General features: G+C 45.4%; 1 protein-coding gene across 7 annotated transcripts in view; it reads right to left on the minus strand.

Moving 5' to 3' along the window:
- Positions 1-9,877, minus strand: part of AAK1 (AP2 associated kinase 1) — a 122,246-nt gene extending 112,369 nt beyond the window's left edge. For all 7 annotated transcript variants that reach the window (XM_084804211.1, XM_084804209.1, XM_084804210.1 and 4 more), the window contains exons 1-2: positions 9,677-9,877; positions 8,742-9,144 (exon numbers count right to left, since the gene is read on the minus strand). In XM_084804211.1, the coding sequence (XP_084660337.1) occupies positions 8,742-8,904 (163 nt within the window). In that variant the 5' untranslated portion in view covers positions 8,905-9,144; positions 9,677-9,877. The remainder of the gene's footprint in view (positions 1-8,741; positions 9,145-9,676) is intronic.
- Positions 9,878-16,573: the final 6,696 nt, after the last annotated feature.

Consider the following 16,573-nt stretch of genomic DNA (forward strand, 5'->3'; position numbering starts at 1 on the left):
TCTAGTCTGTCTGTATGCAGAAGGCCTCTTGGCCTTAGCCTCAAGCAGCAAAATGTCTCGGGTAAGCAACCAGGAGTAGGTCATGGGATCACCTGCTCTCCTCTCCCCTGCTTGGGGGCTGCTTCTCCCCATTAATCTTCCCTGCAGTCAAGGCTAAGAACAATCCCCGCTTATAAAAGGCTCAAAACTGGTTTCCGCTCCAGGTTAAGAGCCGTCACTGGTGACTCTTAGCAGTAGTTAACACTGCTGCTGATGTAAAGCTAAGCTACAAATAAGATTGAGTGGGGTGTGTCTGCGAGGAGTCAGCCCTTCAACAGGGAGTGGGCAGGGGGGACATGCAATCCTGCAGACTTCTCCCCATAGTTTTAACCAACCTCCCCCAACATGGCACCTTTCACAGTATAGGGCTCCAACTCCCTCAGCCAGCATGGCCACTGGTGACGGCTGGGGATAAGGAGAGTTGCCCTCCAGCACATCTGGATTGCTCCATGTCCAGGGTCTCAAGCAAGGGGGTTCTCATCTCCCTGCTGTTTCTGCTTCTGCTGTTTCGAGATCCTTTTACATGGAGATACCACGGATTGAACCTGCATGTTAAGCATGCACTTGATCACTCCCCCCTGCCCTGCCTTGCTCATAGACCCATGTTTAATGACACAAATCTGCTAGCGTCATGTGTCATTGGGCCTACTGATGAGGTCCACAGAAGAGTTTGGGACCTTGCCATCAGCAGCGACCAACATTTAAAACCTTCAGGCACCTGAGCTTGCTTATTTGGGAGAAAAGTTAGAAGGGAATTCTCAGGCAGAGATCACACTCTCGACTGGTGCGCACACAAGGAGCTCAAAGTACCCCAAGGACTCCTGCAGGTTAGGAAACTGTTTTGTCTTCACAACCAGCAGCTTCCTCTCCCAGAACTTGAAAGTGACACATTGAGCGAGAAGAGTGGGCCATGGGAACTCCTACACACTGGGATGGTTCACACAATGCCAAGCCATGGTTTGGTGCAGGGGACGGCAACCTTTCTGTCAAGGGTCCCATACTGACAGTGAACACAGCCAAAGCTAGCAATGGCCAAGGCCAGCACCAGAAGTAGAAGGGTCACCACTTTTCTCTTTCTGCCACCCTGGTCTCTCTCCCTCCTCTTCCTTCCTGCCCAGCAGGCTGCCACAGAAGGGGCAGATCGCTCTTGCCAGAGGTCTGAACGGATCACATACAGAGGGCCACATGAAATTAGGCTGAGGACCACAGGCAGCCTGGGGCCACAGTTTGCCCACCCTTGGTTTAGTGCTATGTGCACATGCAACCAGAAGGAGGAATAAATCAGAATTCAGTTTTACTTTAACAGATTCCAAGCTTGTCCTTACATACAAACCAGGAATCATGGTTTAAAATAAACAAACAAGCCAACTACAAACCCTTGTTTTGCTGGCTGGCTTAACAAACCAGAGTTTGCTTTCAACTACAATTCCTGGTTCGCACTCAACAAGCCAAGAATCTGCTACCATGAAACTGAATTCTGGTTTATTCCTCCTCCTGGTCACATGTAGGGGCAAATGGGGAGCATGCAAACCCAACACGTCACACAGCCTGCTTTCTGTTCATGCACATCGTGCTAAACTACAACTTAGCATGACATGCAGACACAGCCACTGTCTCTACAAGTTCGCTAGAGAAATATGGAAAACATCTAGTAGTTCACCCTTTGGGAGAATAGCAAGGTGCCATTCAAGAGCAGGGTGCCCAGCCAAGGGGGTGCTAGGGCTAGGAATGGGCATCTGGAAATGTCTGAACTGGAAAAATGTTTCATTGGCCTAAAACTCAAAGAAGATTTAATTTAGCATGTTTGGCTTATATTTAGAAAACTAAAAACCATGTGATGTTAATTTTACTTGCTGTATAAATATGACAAGTTTTTTCTAATACCCAGAAGGAGCTGAACTGAAATATTTATTAGGGAAAAAACATCAATAAAGGGCACTTAGTGTTCTTTAAATGTTACATTCAAATAAATGCAAAGCTTTACTTGGAAATTATTTTTACTGAAATACTTGTCAATATAACAGCTGAATGACCCAGTTCACATCACAGCTACCAGGGTTTGTTTAAATCCTGGGTAGTTGTGAATGAGTAGAAGCAAATGAGCATGCTGGCTCCTGACTGCTCCCACTGAGCTAAACAACCCAGGGATGCCACCACGGAATTGTGGGTGGAGGAACAACCCAGACTTGTAACCATAGTTTGTTCTTGATCGTTCCTGGGTTTAGCTCTGCTTGGCTACAACCAGGCAGCAAGAACTAACATGCTCATTCACTCCCACTTCATGTGCGAACTGTGGCTACAGCACACATTTCCCTTACATTAGATTTTAAGAAAATATATGAAGACACTAAAAACTGTTAGGTTTAGCATGCCTGAAGACCAGCATACATAAATATGTGCTTCCTAGGAATAGTCACCTGAAAAAGAGATCCAGGTTCCAGTCCCCACTCAGCCACGAAGCTTGCTGGGTGACTTTGGCCCAGTCACTGACTCTCAGCCTAACATACCTCACAGGACTGTTGTGAAGATAAAATGAAGAGACGGAGGATCATGCCTGCCACCTTGGGCTCCTTGGAGGAAAGGTGGAACAGAAGTGTAACAAATACATAAAGAAAAACAAATGTTGATTATGGTGGACAAAAGAAACATATTGCACCAAGCTTTCCTTCCTGGTCGCCTATAGCGAGTTGGTTCTAGGCAGCCAGGCAAGTGATTATTTACAAGCCTGAAAGTCATGTTGACAGGAGGCTGGTTGGTTGTCTGTCTTCTACTCCCTGTAAAAGACCCTTCCAGTGAGCTTTACCTCCTTTGGATCTGCCTTTTTGGGGATCTTGGCATCCTCTATACCTTTTTCTCTCAAACGCAAAATGCTGCCCTATGCCAAATTAGTCCACCTAAAAGAGTATGGATTGATTTGACTGTCAGGAGTTCTCCAAGTTCTTTCTCAGCCCTATCACATGAGATACTTAACCTGGTGGTACCTTGAACTGAACCTAGAACCTTCTGCAGGAAAAGCAGGTACTCTGCCTCTAAGCTATGGAGCCAAATTCTTCACTGAAACGGGGAGAGGGAAAAATTGTTTAAATGTGTGCCCACACTCAGCTGTAAGCATCAGCAAGAAACCCCAGGTTGGTTCACACATAACTGTGCATTGCTTGATTTCTCATCTCTTCATAACTGGGCTGGCATTTACTCATTTATATTACATTATACCACCCAATAGCTGAAGCTCTCTCAAATGAGCTCCTTGGGAAAGTACTGTCTTTTGAGGGACATCAGAATATAGGAAGGTTCTCTCTGTGATGTTTGGCATGCAGTGGCTCTTTCATGCATACAAGCCATTCCTGATGCTGAATTCATGAAGGGCAGGTTCTAGTGGGCCTGCTCGCACAATCACGGTGGCTTATTTTCCCCACTGCACACAGTGGTTGCGTGCCAGAGGGATTCGTATAACTACCTCACCAGCATGGCTTGCCATAGTTAACAAGCCACCCCAGAAGCCTAAAACAGCCCTTGGGCTCTTGGTGGCTTGTTAACCATGGCAACAAACCACCAGCACGCAGCAAGCCGCGAGGGTAATTATGCAAATCCACGCAGCACACAACCAGCATGCGCAGCAGGGGAAATAAGCCACCATTACTTATTTCCCCCTCTGTGATCATGCGAACTCATTGGGCCGGTTCACACAATCACAACAAGCCACAGGCTGTTGTAGGGTTATTTGAGGGTTGTTTAACCCTCCAACAAGCTACACCGTTCAGGTTCAGACAGCATAATACGCCACAGCTGGGGAGTAATTATGCAATTGCGCCTGGCACACACCAGCACACACTGCGGCTCACAACAACCCGTTGTGGTTTGTTAACCCACCGTGAATTGTTTTGATCAGCCATCTGATTGACTGTTGCATCAAATGACTTGCATGTGTGAAAAGAGCCTTCACTGCAAACAGAACTCCACACTCACACTGCTTTTCAATGAGGTCTACTCGTACATGCAAAGCTGCTAGTCATCATGACTAGAGAACTCCAAGTGACAAACAGGCACGTAGGAACCAGGCCCAACTGGTGGATATGTATGGAGAAACCAGTCCATCCTCACACTTCATTAGAAGCAGAAGCCATGGGGGCTTCTTTCAGGCCTAGTTCTCACAAACCGCAGACATGGGAAACCTGCACCTCAATGGTACCACCTCACACTGCAAACTGGGACTCACATGGTAATGAAGCGCCCCTGGATGAAATAAGATTCCAAAGGACAGAAAGGTAGCATGTCAGAAAGAAGGCAAAGCATGGGCCCTCCTCCTCGTCTTCTCATTTCCTATGGAGCAACTTTCCAGAAGATGAACCACTGCCCACACCTGCAGCCTGAAAGGGGAGTCAAAAGACCCTTGCAGGTGAGTTAAAGTCCCCCTTCCTTAAAGACCAGCTTTTCCCCTTCATCATGAGCTCACAGAATTTCAGAGCTGGAAGGTACCATGGAGGTCATTTAATCCAACCCCCTGCTCAACACAGGAATCTTGTAAGTACAGCAAAGAAGAGTACACACACACCCAGCCCCTGAGCAGCCTGTTCTACTGCTGAACAGCTCTAACAGGGAGTTAGGAAGTTGCTCATAACATTTAGCTGAAATCTGCTTCACTGCAATTTCCACCCATTGGTTCTAGTCTTGCCCTCTTGGACAGAGAACAAGCCTACTTCATGACAGCCCTTTAGCTATTTGAAGATGGCTGTCATGTCTCCTCTTAATCTTCTCTTCACCAGGCTAAACATACACACATCTCTTTCAACTGTTCCTCACAGGACTTGGTTTCCAAAACCTGCAAATTTCTGATTCCCCACTTCTGGACATACTCGTTTGCTTACAACACTCTTAACATATGACACCCAGAACTGGACACAGTACTATGATCTACTGAAAGTACCCTCTCGATTATCTCTTCTATGCTCAAGATCAGGCAGCAAAAGAAGCTTGAGAAGCATTTGCAATATACAACCATGGAAAGCCTCAGTCTGAAGGCCTGCCAGAGTCTCCTCTAAAACAGGGCTGGGTAGACTTCAGGCTTGCAGGATCAGCCATGTAGTTGCTGTTGTTGTTTAGTAGAACCCCCAAGATCCAGAGGTATACAAGCCATACACTTTAAAGAATGCTAAGTCCAGGATCTTGTTTTGAGTACCAGAACTGAACAGAGCTAACCATCTTTCTACAGAAAAATCTACACCTGGTTACTCCAAGTTGTCTTAATTTCAGCAGTACAATTTAGATGAGGAGATAAATACTACCAGTAGATCCAGATCTACTTTCTGCCCATCCCTGCTCTAGAACAATCCTCTATGCAGTAATCTCAGTAGGGGTGGCCAAGGTAGTTTGTTGCAGCAAAAGCAACAGAGAGTCTTGTGGCATCTGATAAAATTAGAGCATAAGCTTTCATCCACAAAAGCTTTTGCCATAAGTGTGCTAGTCTTTAATATGCCACAGGACATCGTGGTGCAAGAGTCTTAATATGAGCTGGCTTACAGGAAGACAGGTTAACTGGTGAAGTCCCCAGTTCTAATCTCACCCTCAGCCCCATTCTCGGGAGGAGGACTTAGGAAGCCACCTGCCTGACCTCAACCCTCCATATCTAACAGAAAAGAGGTAGGTGCGCGTACACACGTGCAGGAATTTAACAAGCAGAACTGGTCTACCTCAGGAGGCTACTGTACAGGTTACTGAATTATGTACACAAGGCTCTCTTGAACACCTGAAATACACTATACAAATGATAATTTTCTTTGTTTGCCAGATGTTTAGGTTGTTGTTTTTAAAAGTTAGACATTTTATGCATGTTTTCATTTTATAACACATGCTGATCCATCCAGATTAGGGGAGCTGGAAGCCTGCTACAGAGAAGAGACCCAAGCACAGACTTGTGTGTCTCCCTCAAGGCCACATTGAAAGTTCACAAATGATTATGGATTGATTCATTACATTTTTATGCCCCCATTCCTCCTCAGGCTGGCAAGGACCTCCTCCCCACCCCCATTTATCATAACAAACATACTTACAGAAAAATTCATTCAGCCAGGGAGGTTCACATGGCCAAGGGGGGATCTGAATGTATCTCTTCCTGGTCCTAGTCCAACCGCATAAGCCAGCTGCCCACAACCTGGTAGCTTCCCAGTGTGCTGGACTGCAATTCCCATAGTGGCTGGGAATGACGGGCACATTTGGAGGGCACCAGCTTGGAGGAGGCTGCTCTAACCACTGCACCATACTAGATTTGAGCCTACATTTTTCTGCAGCCAAGCCAACGGACCTCCCTACCGTTGGTAGGACCCTCCCTCTTGACTCCCTCAAGAGGTCACCACAGGACACATATTTATATTTATACATATATACATACACACACACACACATATTATGTACACAAGGCTCTCTTGAACATAAATTAGGAATTGATCATTGCTGGCATAGTTAGAGATCATCCATTAAAATATTACCTTTTAAGGCGTTAAAAAATCCTCTTCCACTGTCCTTGTCACAAGTTGTCCCATTGTAATTAATGTCCAGTCCCTCCTTTATTGCTGCTACCCCTCCTTCTTTTCATGCAGGAGGTACTTTATGGGCAACCCCTTAGAAGAGGGTAGGCCAGCAAGAGCCATAGGATATGCACCCACTGCCCCGCAATTCACAACACATTCAGAGAGAGGCTTCTGGTGCTCAACCCCTGAGGTAAGGCAGCAAAACCTTGCAAGGAAGTATACCCTCTCCACAGGATGACAGTTTATCCTACCACCCCAGAGACTACAGGTTAAAACATATCCCCTAATCCAATGGGACAGCCTGAGTTCCTAGGCTGAAAGCTGTCCTTGGCCTTCTGTGCTATTTCTGTAGGCTCTTCATCCCTTCACCCCCCACCCCTCCAACGCACACCAGACCACTTCAGCAATCACTAGACGGCCTTGAACACACAAATCATCCATTTCTCATATAATATATATGTGCCAGCTCTTGCTCTCTATAACCCAGATACGCTCTAGTCGAGAGGTCTCAATCATAACATTTGTCTTCCCCGCCTGCTACACTGCTCTGCAAACAGGGCAGGTTCCAGGAACAAGGCACAGACTGTACCACTGAGGGGAAGAGAAGCAGTATGATGATTTCTCAAGGAGAGAATCCACCCATACAGCGAGTAGCTCATCCCCTGCCTGTGTCAACATCACACGGAGAATCTGTTGGGAGGTCTTATGTTTCCTGCGGTACACTTACGTAGGAAGCAAGAGGTTGGCAGAAACCTATTTGTAGCTTGGTCCTAAGATCACTGCATAGATGAGGCCTTGTCAGAAGCAGCAGAGGTAGGTACCCAGCACCAGTCAGCTGAACTAGCGTCTCACCATTTATCAGCGTTTTTATTTTTGGAGAGAGATGACGTGGGCTGGCTTTTTGCCCACTCTCTCTGTACTCTGTGTCATGCCTGCGGCAATTTACCATGACCAGCAACATTTCGGTTAGCCTGGGTCAGAATCAGCCCTGACTTCAATAGCCAGAAGCATCTTTTCCAAAACCCTTCATGAGAAATGCCGATCTCGGTAAATGCATGCACACAGCCACTTTTGGAAGGCCGATCCAATAAAATTATCTTTGCACATGGATGAAGAGCGCAACTCCCCCACCAAACAAAGATTATTCTATCCAGTTCTGCCAGCCAGATTGCCTCAGTCTGTATACCTGGGTCTTATGCAATGCATTATAAACCCTAAACTTTCCATCCCACCCCTCCTCTCATTTAAATAGATGCTGTGCAGCTCCTGGCCCATCAACAGGCCTAAAAACAATGCAATCTTGAAGGTAAAGGGCTAAGGTTCCATATATAATTTGTTTTTTTAAGCAGGGAGGGGAGGGAAGAAAAAAAGGAGGGGGATTCCCTAGGCTTAAATATTAAGCATACCAGATCTTAAAATTCTAGCTAGACTGCACCAGTTAAGCTTGAAATAGAAGGACAATGGCTTTCAGCATTGCAAACTTTATGGATCCTTTTAGGAACCTTTTGCAGCCATTCAAATGTAATCTGGATCTCCGTGGTCCACAACTCATGATGCAAACACACATTGTGCAAGTGTGCCTTGCACTTGCTTCACAACAGGCACCATTAATATATGGGAAATTTACTCCTATGCAACCCAGTCACTCCTTTACTTACAGTACTCAAACTGTACTGTAGGGGGGGGGGAGAGAAACCAGAAGGAAATAATCACCCCTCACCATTAATATTTGCATCACTGCAGCCTAGCATGTTACATAAAATTGTTACTATAAGCCCTATAGTATGGGATGGGGAAAGGTTTCCAACTTATATACTGGCAAAGAAGTGAACCCAGCAGCTGGTTGTTGAATTTATGTTCTATTCTTAAAAAAAACACGTTTCTTGCCTCACTGTTCTTAGAAATTAAAGAGTTTAAGCCAATTTAAAAATGTACGTTGATTAAAAAAAGTAGACAGCTGCCTCCTATACCATCCATTAATATTAGGTTTTAATATTACATGCTAGTACTTTTAATAAGCAAGGTGGCGTACGATCTTAGTAAAGTGGAATCTTTCCCCTAAAGACAACAGAGTGGGCTTGTGGGAAGTCAACATTCAAACAATGGTTAAGAATCTGCTTAATTAACTTGAGCAGATCATAGCAAGACCATGAAAAGAGGATTCCAGCATCACCTTACCTTCTGCTAGGACTTCGTCAACCGTCACCTGATGCCTTCCAATGTTGAATACTCGGCCAATGTATCCACTCCCTGGCCCAGTGCTGCTACCACCCCCTCCAATGGTCCCAGAACCAGCTCCAGAACCCCCCTGTTCTCGTCGAGAGTCAAAGAACTTCTTCATCGCTCCAAAAGTGTGTGGCTTCAACTCCTAGTTTAGCAACTGAAGTACGTATGACACTCCTCCCCAACAGTATGTGTGTGTATATGTGTATGTATATATATATAATATACAGTTCTTTGTGTCTTGAATGAAGACAAGATCAGTCCCTTTGCAGCAATTATCTTCTTTCCCCTTAAAGGTCAAATGCTTTTTCTCTCCCTCTCCCAGCCCTGGAAGGCAGCGCTTGAGAATTATTCAGGCCTGTGATGAAAGAGAGAGACACACACAATTACAGGCAGCTAGCATTTGTTCAACTGTTTACGAACAACAACAACACAAAAATAGCAGCAGCATTACTCCTCTCCGGATAAAAATATACCTAGTTTGATCTCTACCTATTGGGGGGGGGGGAGAAACCCACCCCCAAAAGTCCCCTCATCTCTTTTTTCCACTTCCAAGGGACATGGAAAGGAACGGGAAGGAAAGGTGGTGGGGAAGGAGCGGATGTGGTTATGGTTCCAAAGCGGCAGGGAGAGAGATGGGAGAGGGGCCCCTAGAGCAGCCTCCCCCAACCTGGCGCCCTCCAGAGGTGTGGGGCGACAACTCCCATCAGGCCCCTGAGGGATTATGGGAGTTGCATTATGGGAGTTGTCGCCCCACAACTCTGGAGGGCGCCAGGTTGGGGGAGGCTGCTCTAAAGCATGGGGGGGTTGAGACAGGCCCCCAGCCCAGCCCAAAAATTGTCCCGGCCCCGGCCTCTGCCCCCTGCCCGCCTGCCGCGAGCTGCATCTACCTGGCCTGGCCGCACGGTTACCAGCGCCGCTTCCGCTGCGGGCGCTGCGCCGGCCCGGCAGCATCTCTACAAAGGGGCGGCGGCGGCGGGAGCATCGCCAGCCGGGCGCCGCCGAGCGGCAAGGCGGGCTGGGGCCGGCCGGGGGGAGACCATGCCGAGCCGCTGCGACTGCCGTCCCGGCCCGTCCGCTCGCGGCCCGTCAACCAGGAAATGGGCTGTCACAGGAAGTCCCCGCTCCCCGCCAGCCGGGGAGCGGGGGGAGTCCCTCTTGCCCCGCCCCGCCCCCTTAACCCCTCCCTTCCCGCCGCTGCTCTCACCGGCCCACTGAGGCAGCTTCCCAAGACACCACAAGTCAGTCTCCAAAAACACCCTGGGAAATTACACACACACGGGGGGGAGCTTTATTTTTACTTTTTGTCTTTTTCATGCCCTCCCCCTCCTCCTCTTTTAAATTGCAACCGCCGTCCCAGCCGCATTGCATCCTGGGAACAGTAGTTTCCCTCCCCGCTGGATCTCCGGCAAGTTCGTCAAGTCAGAGCACTACAAGTCCCAGGCGGCGATTGGCGCCCGGACCGGGCGGGGGAGAGGGAGGGAAAGAAAGAAAGAAGCAGCTTGTGCGGTTTCAATAACTCCGTTGTTCATCTCCAGGGGGCGTCTAGTATTTTGGGGGGCTCTTTAGGGAAGTTTGTTGTTAATCTTTTTAAATTAGCAATTGTATTATATTAATCTATTATAATGGATTAGTTATATTTTCTGAGATCGTGATATATCGAGTTTTTGTATTTTACTGCATTATAATCTAGTAATATATTAATATCATTATATATTTTGATAATATAATAACATTGTATTTGTTTATTGCATTTCTATATTGCCCGATAGCCAAAGCTCTCCGTTATCTATTATCCCTATCTGAGGAATAGTAGTAGTAGTAATAATAATAATACAATTTAAAATATTAGATCCCTGCCTGAGGAAGACGGTTGTTGTTGTTTTTCAGTTTAATATAATTCTAGTTATAACAGTAATACTTTATCAGATCTCCACCTGAGCAAAATTGATCGGTATATAAATAATATTCTCAGCCTCTGAGTTGCTGCTATGATCAAGGACATTTCCTATGTGAGTCCCACCAGCCCCAACCTGAACGGATGAGATAACTGCTGATGGGGTTGCTGAGCAAGTAGAACGAGAATTTCCCAGGGTTGCAAGGAGACCTGGGAGTTGTAGTGTGCATATGAGTCAGTCTGCAGTGGGAGAGAGACAGAAGACCTAGGAAAAGAGAAAATCCCCTTGCTGGATTCGTCTGTCGACTCTCGCATCCTGTTTCCAGCCAGATACATCATGGGACACTCACAAGCAGGACATGAAGATGGCTGTGTTTACTTGTTGCTCATCCCCAACATCTGGTGTTCAAAGATACCTGCCTCTCTGCATAGAGGTTTCATTCTTAGATTTCATGAATAACAGCTGCAGGTAGACCATGAATTTATCCAATCCTTCAGAAGAATGTAAGAATGCCCCTGTTGAATCAGACAAAACATACATCTAGATTGACAAATTGTTTTCTGACAGTGGCCAGACAGATGTATCATGGGAAGCTCACAAACAACAAGAGGGTAATAGACCCCTTGAGAGCCAGTGTGGTGTAGTGGCTACAGTGTTGGACTGGGAGCCGGGAGATCCAGGTTCTAGTCCCCACTCGGCCATGGAAGCTCACTGGGTGACTTTGGGCCAGTCACAGACTCTCAGCCCAACCTACCTCGCAGGGTTGTTGTTGTGAGGATAAAATGGAGAGGAGGAGGATAATGTAAGCCGCCTTGGGTTCCTTGCAAGGGGAAAAAAGGAGGGATATAAATGAAATAAATAAATAAAATACATAAAATTTCCTCCCAACATCTGGTACCCAGGGGTATGATACCTTTCCATATGCAGAAAAAAATCCTATAAATTATACATTGCCTGTGTGGCACATCTGTGCTGATAGGAGGTTTGGGATATGTAATGTGTTGAAGTGGCAGCTTCTGCTTCAGCCAGGATTCAAGCACCTACCCACGTCTCTCTCAGGAAACCCTCTTGGCCAGCATATTACAACAGTAGGTCAATAGTTCCTTCCTTGATACATCCCCTGCTTGGAACTGGAAAAGTTGCTAGAATCAGACTGGCCCATCCACACACAAAAAGAAGTTGTGGCTTTACAATTTCTGAATGAGTGCCACATTCAGAAGTCATTAGGGACAGGTTCAGTACTGCTGCCAAGTTCTGGTATAGAAAGTAGTTTAACATAATGTACTTTCCCAAGCTGGAATATTCTGGAAAGACAAAAGTTTCCCACAATTTGCCTTTGATGCATAGCATATTTTGTATGCAAGTTCTTCGCACCATTGGCACTATCCCTCAACCAAAGACAAAACCAAAAGTTTATGTAAAGGAGCATGCAGTGTCCTCCATGCATGCTCATCGATTCCACGATTGTGTCCCTGACATCCTGAAGCAAGATGAGGATCCCTGGTGCCCCTCACTTCACATTAGAGCATGAATCTTGTCTTACTAAATCAAACCAGGAGCCCATCTGGTCCAACATCTTGTTTCCAAACCAGCCTGGATATAAAATGCTTCCAATTAACGAATTAAAAAAACAACAACAGTGGCCAGGCAGGTGCTTCTAAGAAGCCCACAAGCAGCACATGAAGACTTTGTTTTATTTAGTAAAACCTCCTATGTCACCTTCAGCATTGCTTTCCAGGATAGTTAGCAGATAACATGGTAAGACATAATACACAATAAAAATGCAATCCAAAATACGAACAGCAGTTAAAACCAGGAAAAAACTGCTCTAAAAAGTCTGGAAGAAAAAAAGGTCTTCTTCTGGCACCAAAAAGATAAGGGCTGCCAGGGGAGCAAGGTCCAAAGGAAGGGCATCACCGTTGAAATTGTCTTCTCCTTGGTTGCCACCCACCTCAGCTCAGACCGTGAGAGCAGCTCAGAGGAGAGCATTGGCAGGTGAGGAGGGGCAGGCTGTAGGGAGAGCAGGCATTCTTGGGCCCCGAGCCATATGAGGCTTTATAAGGGAGCATGAGCACCTTCATTTATTTACGACGTTTCTGTACCGCCTAATAGCCAACACTTTCTGGCCGGTTCACAAACATTAAACCCCTAAAACATAACATGGTAAAACTTAGTATAAAACCTTTAACATGCAAACATTTAAAATGATTTAAAACCGCTAAAAACAAACGATAACATACCACCTAACATTAAAAAGCCCCATCGTATCTTGAACTTGGCTTGGAAACAGACTCATAGCCACTGGAGTTCTTTCAGCACTGACGAGATATATTCCCAGATAGTACTCTAGCAGTTGCATTCCTCTCTCTTTTTTAAAATGGAGTTTATTATAAGTAAGAAAAGACAAAAGATGAATGATATATAAATTGACACACCATTTAAATTTATCCTGAAAGAATACATGAGACAAAACTCATAAAAAATACCAATGATCATAAATATCAAGCTCTACATAGAGTTAAATTTAAGAAAACATGTAAACTTAATTAAATCTATAGTAAACTTAGCACTTGGATTGTATTTTATTCTTTTAACGATTTGTATTGAATTTTATTATTTCAACTGTTTGTAATCCACACAGATAATTGGGTAGATTAAAACTTATACATAAATTTAAAAGAAGTTTTTGTTATTTTGTTCAGACTTATTCCAGTAAAGAGATTCCAGATTTCCATAACGGTACAATTGTGGAAGCCTTATTGATCATTATACTCTATTATACTTTTCTGAAGCCACTCTTTCAATAAGAGTTCTTTTTAGTCTTCCAGTATTTTGTAATCAATGTCCTAGCTGCTGTGATCTTTTTAGTTGTGCAGTCAGGTGTGTGTATTAACTCAGCCCCTCATATCCAGTTGCAGTTGATCCCTTCTGGCAGTTAACAAAGTCAGATGTCCTGAAACCTACAGTTGGTACAGAATAGAACTGCCTTCTGTGAAATTTAAATTCTAGTAATTGTTTCTAAAATTGCATCTATAAATATAAATTGGCACATACAAATTTGTATCCTCTTTTGTCTTCGTTTTGGCTGGTACATACACTCCTTTTTAACAATGCAATAAAATTGTTAAAAATTTAAAAATTTGTTGTTGCTGCCTGTCCATCATAGCAGCTCAAGGTAAGCTGTGGTGTAACATAGTATGAGCTGTGTTAGCAGCCCTTATCCAGGCTCTTTGTAACAAGGGGAATGTGTTGGGTATTGTTTTATACATTTACTGAAAGCCTTATCCAGGACCTGGGCACAGTTTCTAGCAGCCTGAATTCTCTGTGAAAAGATTTATCCAGGCTCTGTGTAGAAGGGCTTTTTTACATGTCCATCCACCAGACACAAAATGTGCAGTTCAGAATTCAAGTCATGCAAAAGCTGGATTACATTAGCTGATACAAAAAGTGACTGCTGAGAATATGAAAACTAAAGGGCGCCCTCTAGAACCCCAAATCCTGATTTCCTCTTCCTCCCAAAGACCATCCCCGCAGGCTCCACTGCTACTCTCCACAGCATGTTCACCAATGTTTCCAAGATGAAGAAAATAATTCTACAACGTGGAGGCCCCTTTCCTGAGAAGTCACGTAAGGCTGTCAATGTTTTGATAAGGGTGGTAATGCCAGAAAAGGTCCAAGATGACATCACACTGATGTACTGTGTTTGTGCATGTTTCCTGCTGCTTTTTCTTAGTTATTTCTTTTATATATCCCTCACTCCAAGTAAAGTTTTCTTAGAGTTCATGATGACTCTTGTATGAAACTTGAATATAACATTCTTCTGCCTTTGTGTTGTCAGATTCCTAGTTCTGAGGATTTTCTGCCACTCTGTGTAGGCTTCTGAATGTCATGGATTGTGAACCTAAGCAACGAAATGCACAGGTATGTTGTAGTGATGCCTACCATGTGCACAAATTGCAATCACATGCCACAGTGCACATTTTTCATTTAAGAAGCCCCGCTGTGTAGTAAAGGGGGTGTGTATCATCAGACTCTGCACAGACCACTAAGATTCCACCCGACACTGCCTGGATTAGGTGTCCAGAAGTGCACAAGTGCAAATTTTGTCCCCGAACAGTCTGCCCCAGCAGAATTTCTTTGGCCCCACCAAGCTAATTTTTCTGGATACATTCCTGCCCGAGTGTCATCAGCATACTGCTTCAAATCCTCAGATGACCTCCCCCAATGGCTTCATGTGGGTGTCAAAAAGCAGAAGGGATAAAATAGAGCCCTGCAGGACCCTGTAGCATAAATGCCACAGGGCTGAGCAGTAACTTGCCAGCACCACCATCTGGGAATGACCCTCCAGGTAGTAATTAAGTCACCATAACACTGGTCCCCCAACCCACAGAGTCTATACAGGAGGGTGCCCCTGATGGTGTTGCACAACTGCCTCCTTCAAGGTGGCTGGGACCCAGTAGTGTAGTGGCAAATTCAGAAGTGCAGGGTCCCTTCATGACAGTCACAGCCACGCCCCCTCACAGCCATGCCCCCTTCTAAGATTATACAACCTCATCAGATATGCAGCCTTCAACTGGGATCCAAAAAAAGTGCAGCTGAGAGTAAGGCAGTGGCATTTCAACTGGACATCTGAGAAAAAATGCAGGGGTGTTAAAATCTTTTTCACTCACTCGCTTAAACACAAACATTTTAGGTTTTCAAAATATGATGCTCTATGGAAGCTTCACCCTCTCAGCTCAGCCCTCATGGACAGATCCCTTCTTATTAAAACAGCCCCCTTGAACACTCCCTTAGTGCCCCAACATTACCCATTAGCCTTCCCTAAGCTCCATCATATCTCTCCCCTCCCCCTCCAACAGAAACATCCACACACCCAGCTGGATTGAATTGCACACGCACACAGTGGTGTAGTGGTAAATTTGGAAATGCAGGAGCTCGTTGTGACAGTCTCCACGGGCAGTCCAAAGATTTCAGGCAGCTGTGTCGATCCATATCCACAGACTAGTTCTAGGAGTTTTCATCTCCACCAGGAGCATGTCTTTGGTAATGCGAATAGATCTTAATTGCCCATTCCAGACCAAGTCATCCCAAATACTTTACATTCCAACATGGAACAATATATTGTTGCTTGGAAAATTCATTCCCCCCACAGCTATAGTGAGGATCGCAGCTACGCTCAGAAGTAACAGGGAATTTTGAGTGGGGTGACAGATGTCATCAGAGTCCCTGCTAATGAAAAAGTGTTGAGGCTGCGTCCCTGTGAGCCCTGCCTCTGCTACACCACTGCTGGGACCATTCCCTCTTGTAAGGAAGCATGGCAAGGAAGATGCAGTTAGTCATGGAAGGTAAGCATCAAGCAGACATGAAATAAGCAACTTCCCTCCAAGCACCTTGACTACATCCTCAGGCTGTAATAATTGAAATACATCCCACAGAATCAGGCCAGATGGTGCTCTGGACACAGCCTTGGACCATGGTGTCCGAAGCAAAGTGAATACTAGACTCTGTCAGATTCCAGGGGCAGATCATCCTTAACGGGTCTTTACACCCCCACAGAGAGGGATGGCTGCTGCTAGCCTAAGACTCATCAGAAAGTGGTCCAATACCATGACAAGGGAATTAATGAGAGCTCCCCCACATCCAGGCCCCCATCATTCTGCCCAGTGAAGGACATAACCAACTACATGCATTGGGTAGGTGACATGTGGGGACAGCCCCATGGTCGTGGGCACATCAGCAGCGATCCACACCAGCATATACCAACTCTTAGATCTTCTCAGACCCCAATCATGCCTTCATTGCCACCATAACATTACACTGACTTCAGAGATGGTAACAAAAACCAGCTGTTGAATTCAGTAAAGTAAAAGTTCACACACACACACACCC

This window comes from Heloderma suspectum, chromosome 6, assembly GCF_057233095.1.
Source record: "Heloderma suspectum isolate Gila_16-S chromosome 6, 16-S_ref, whole genome shotgun sequence".
NCBI lineage: Eukaryota > Metazoa > Chordata > Lepidosauria > Squamata > Helodermatidae > Heloderma > Heloderma suspectum.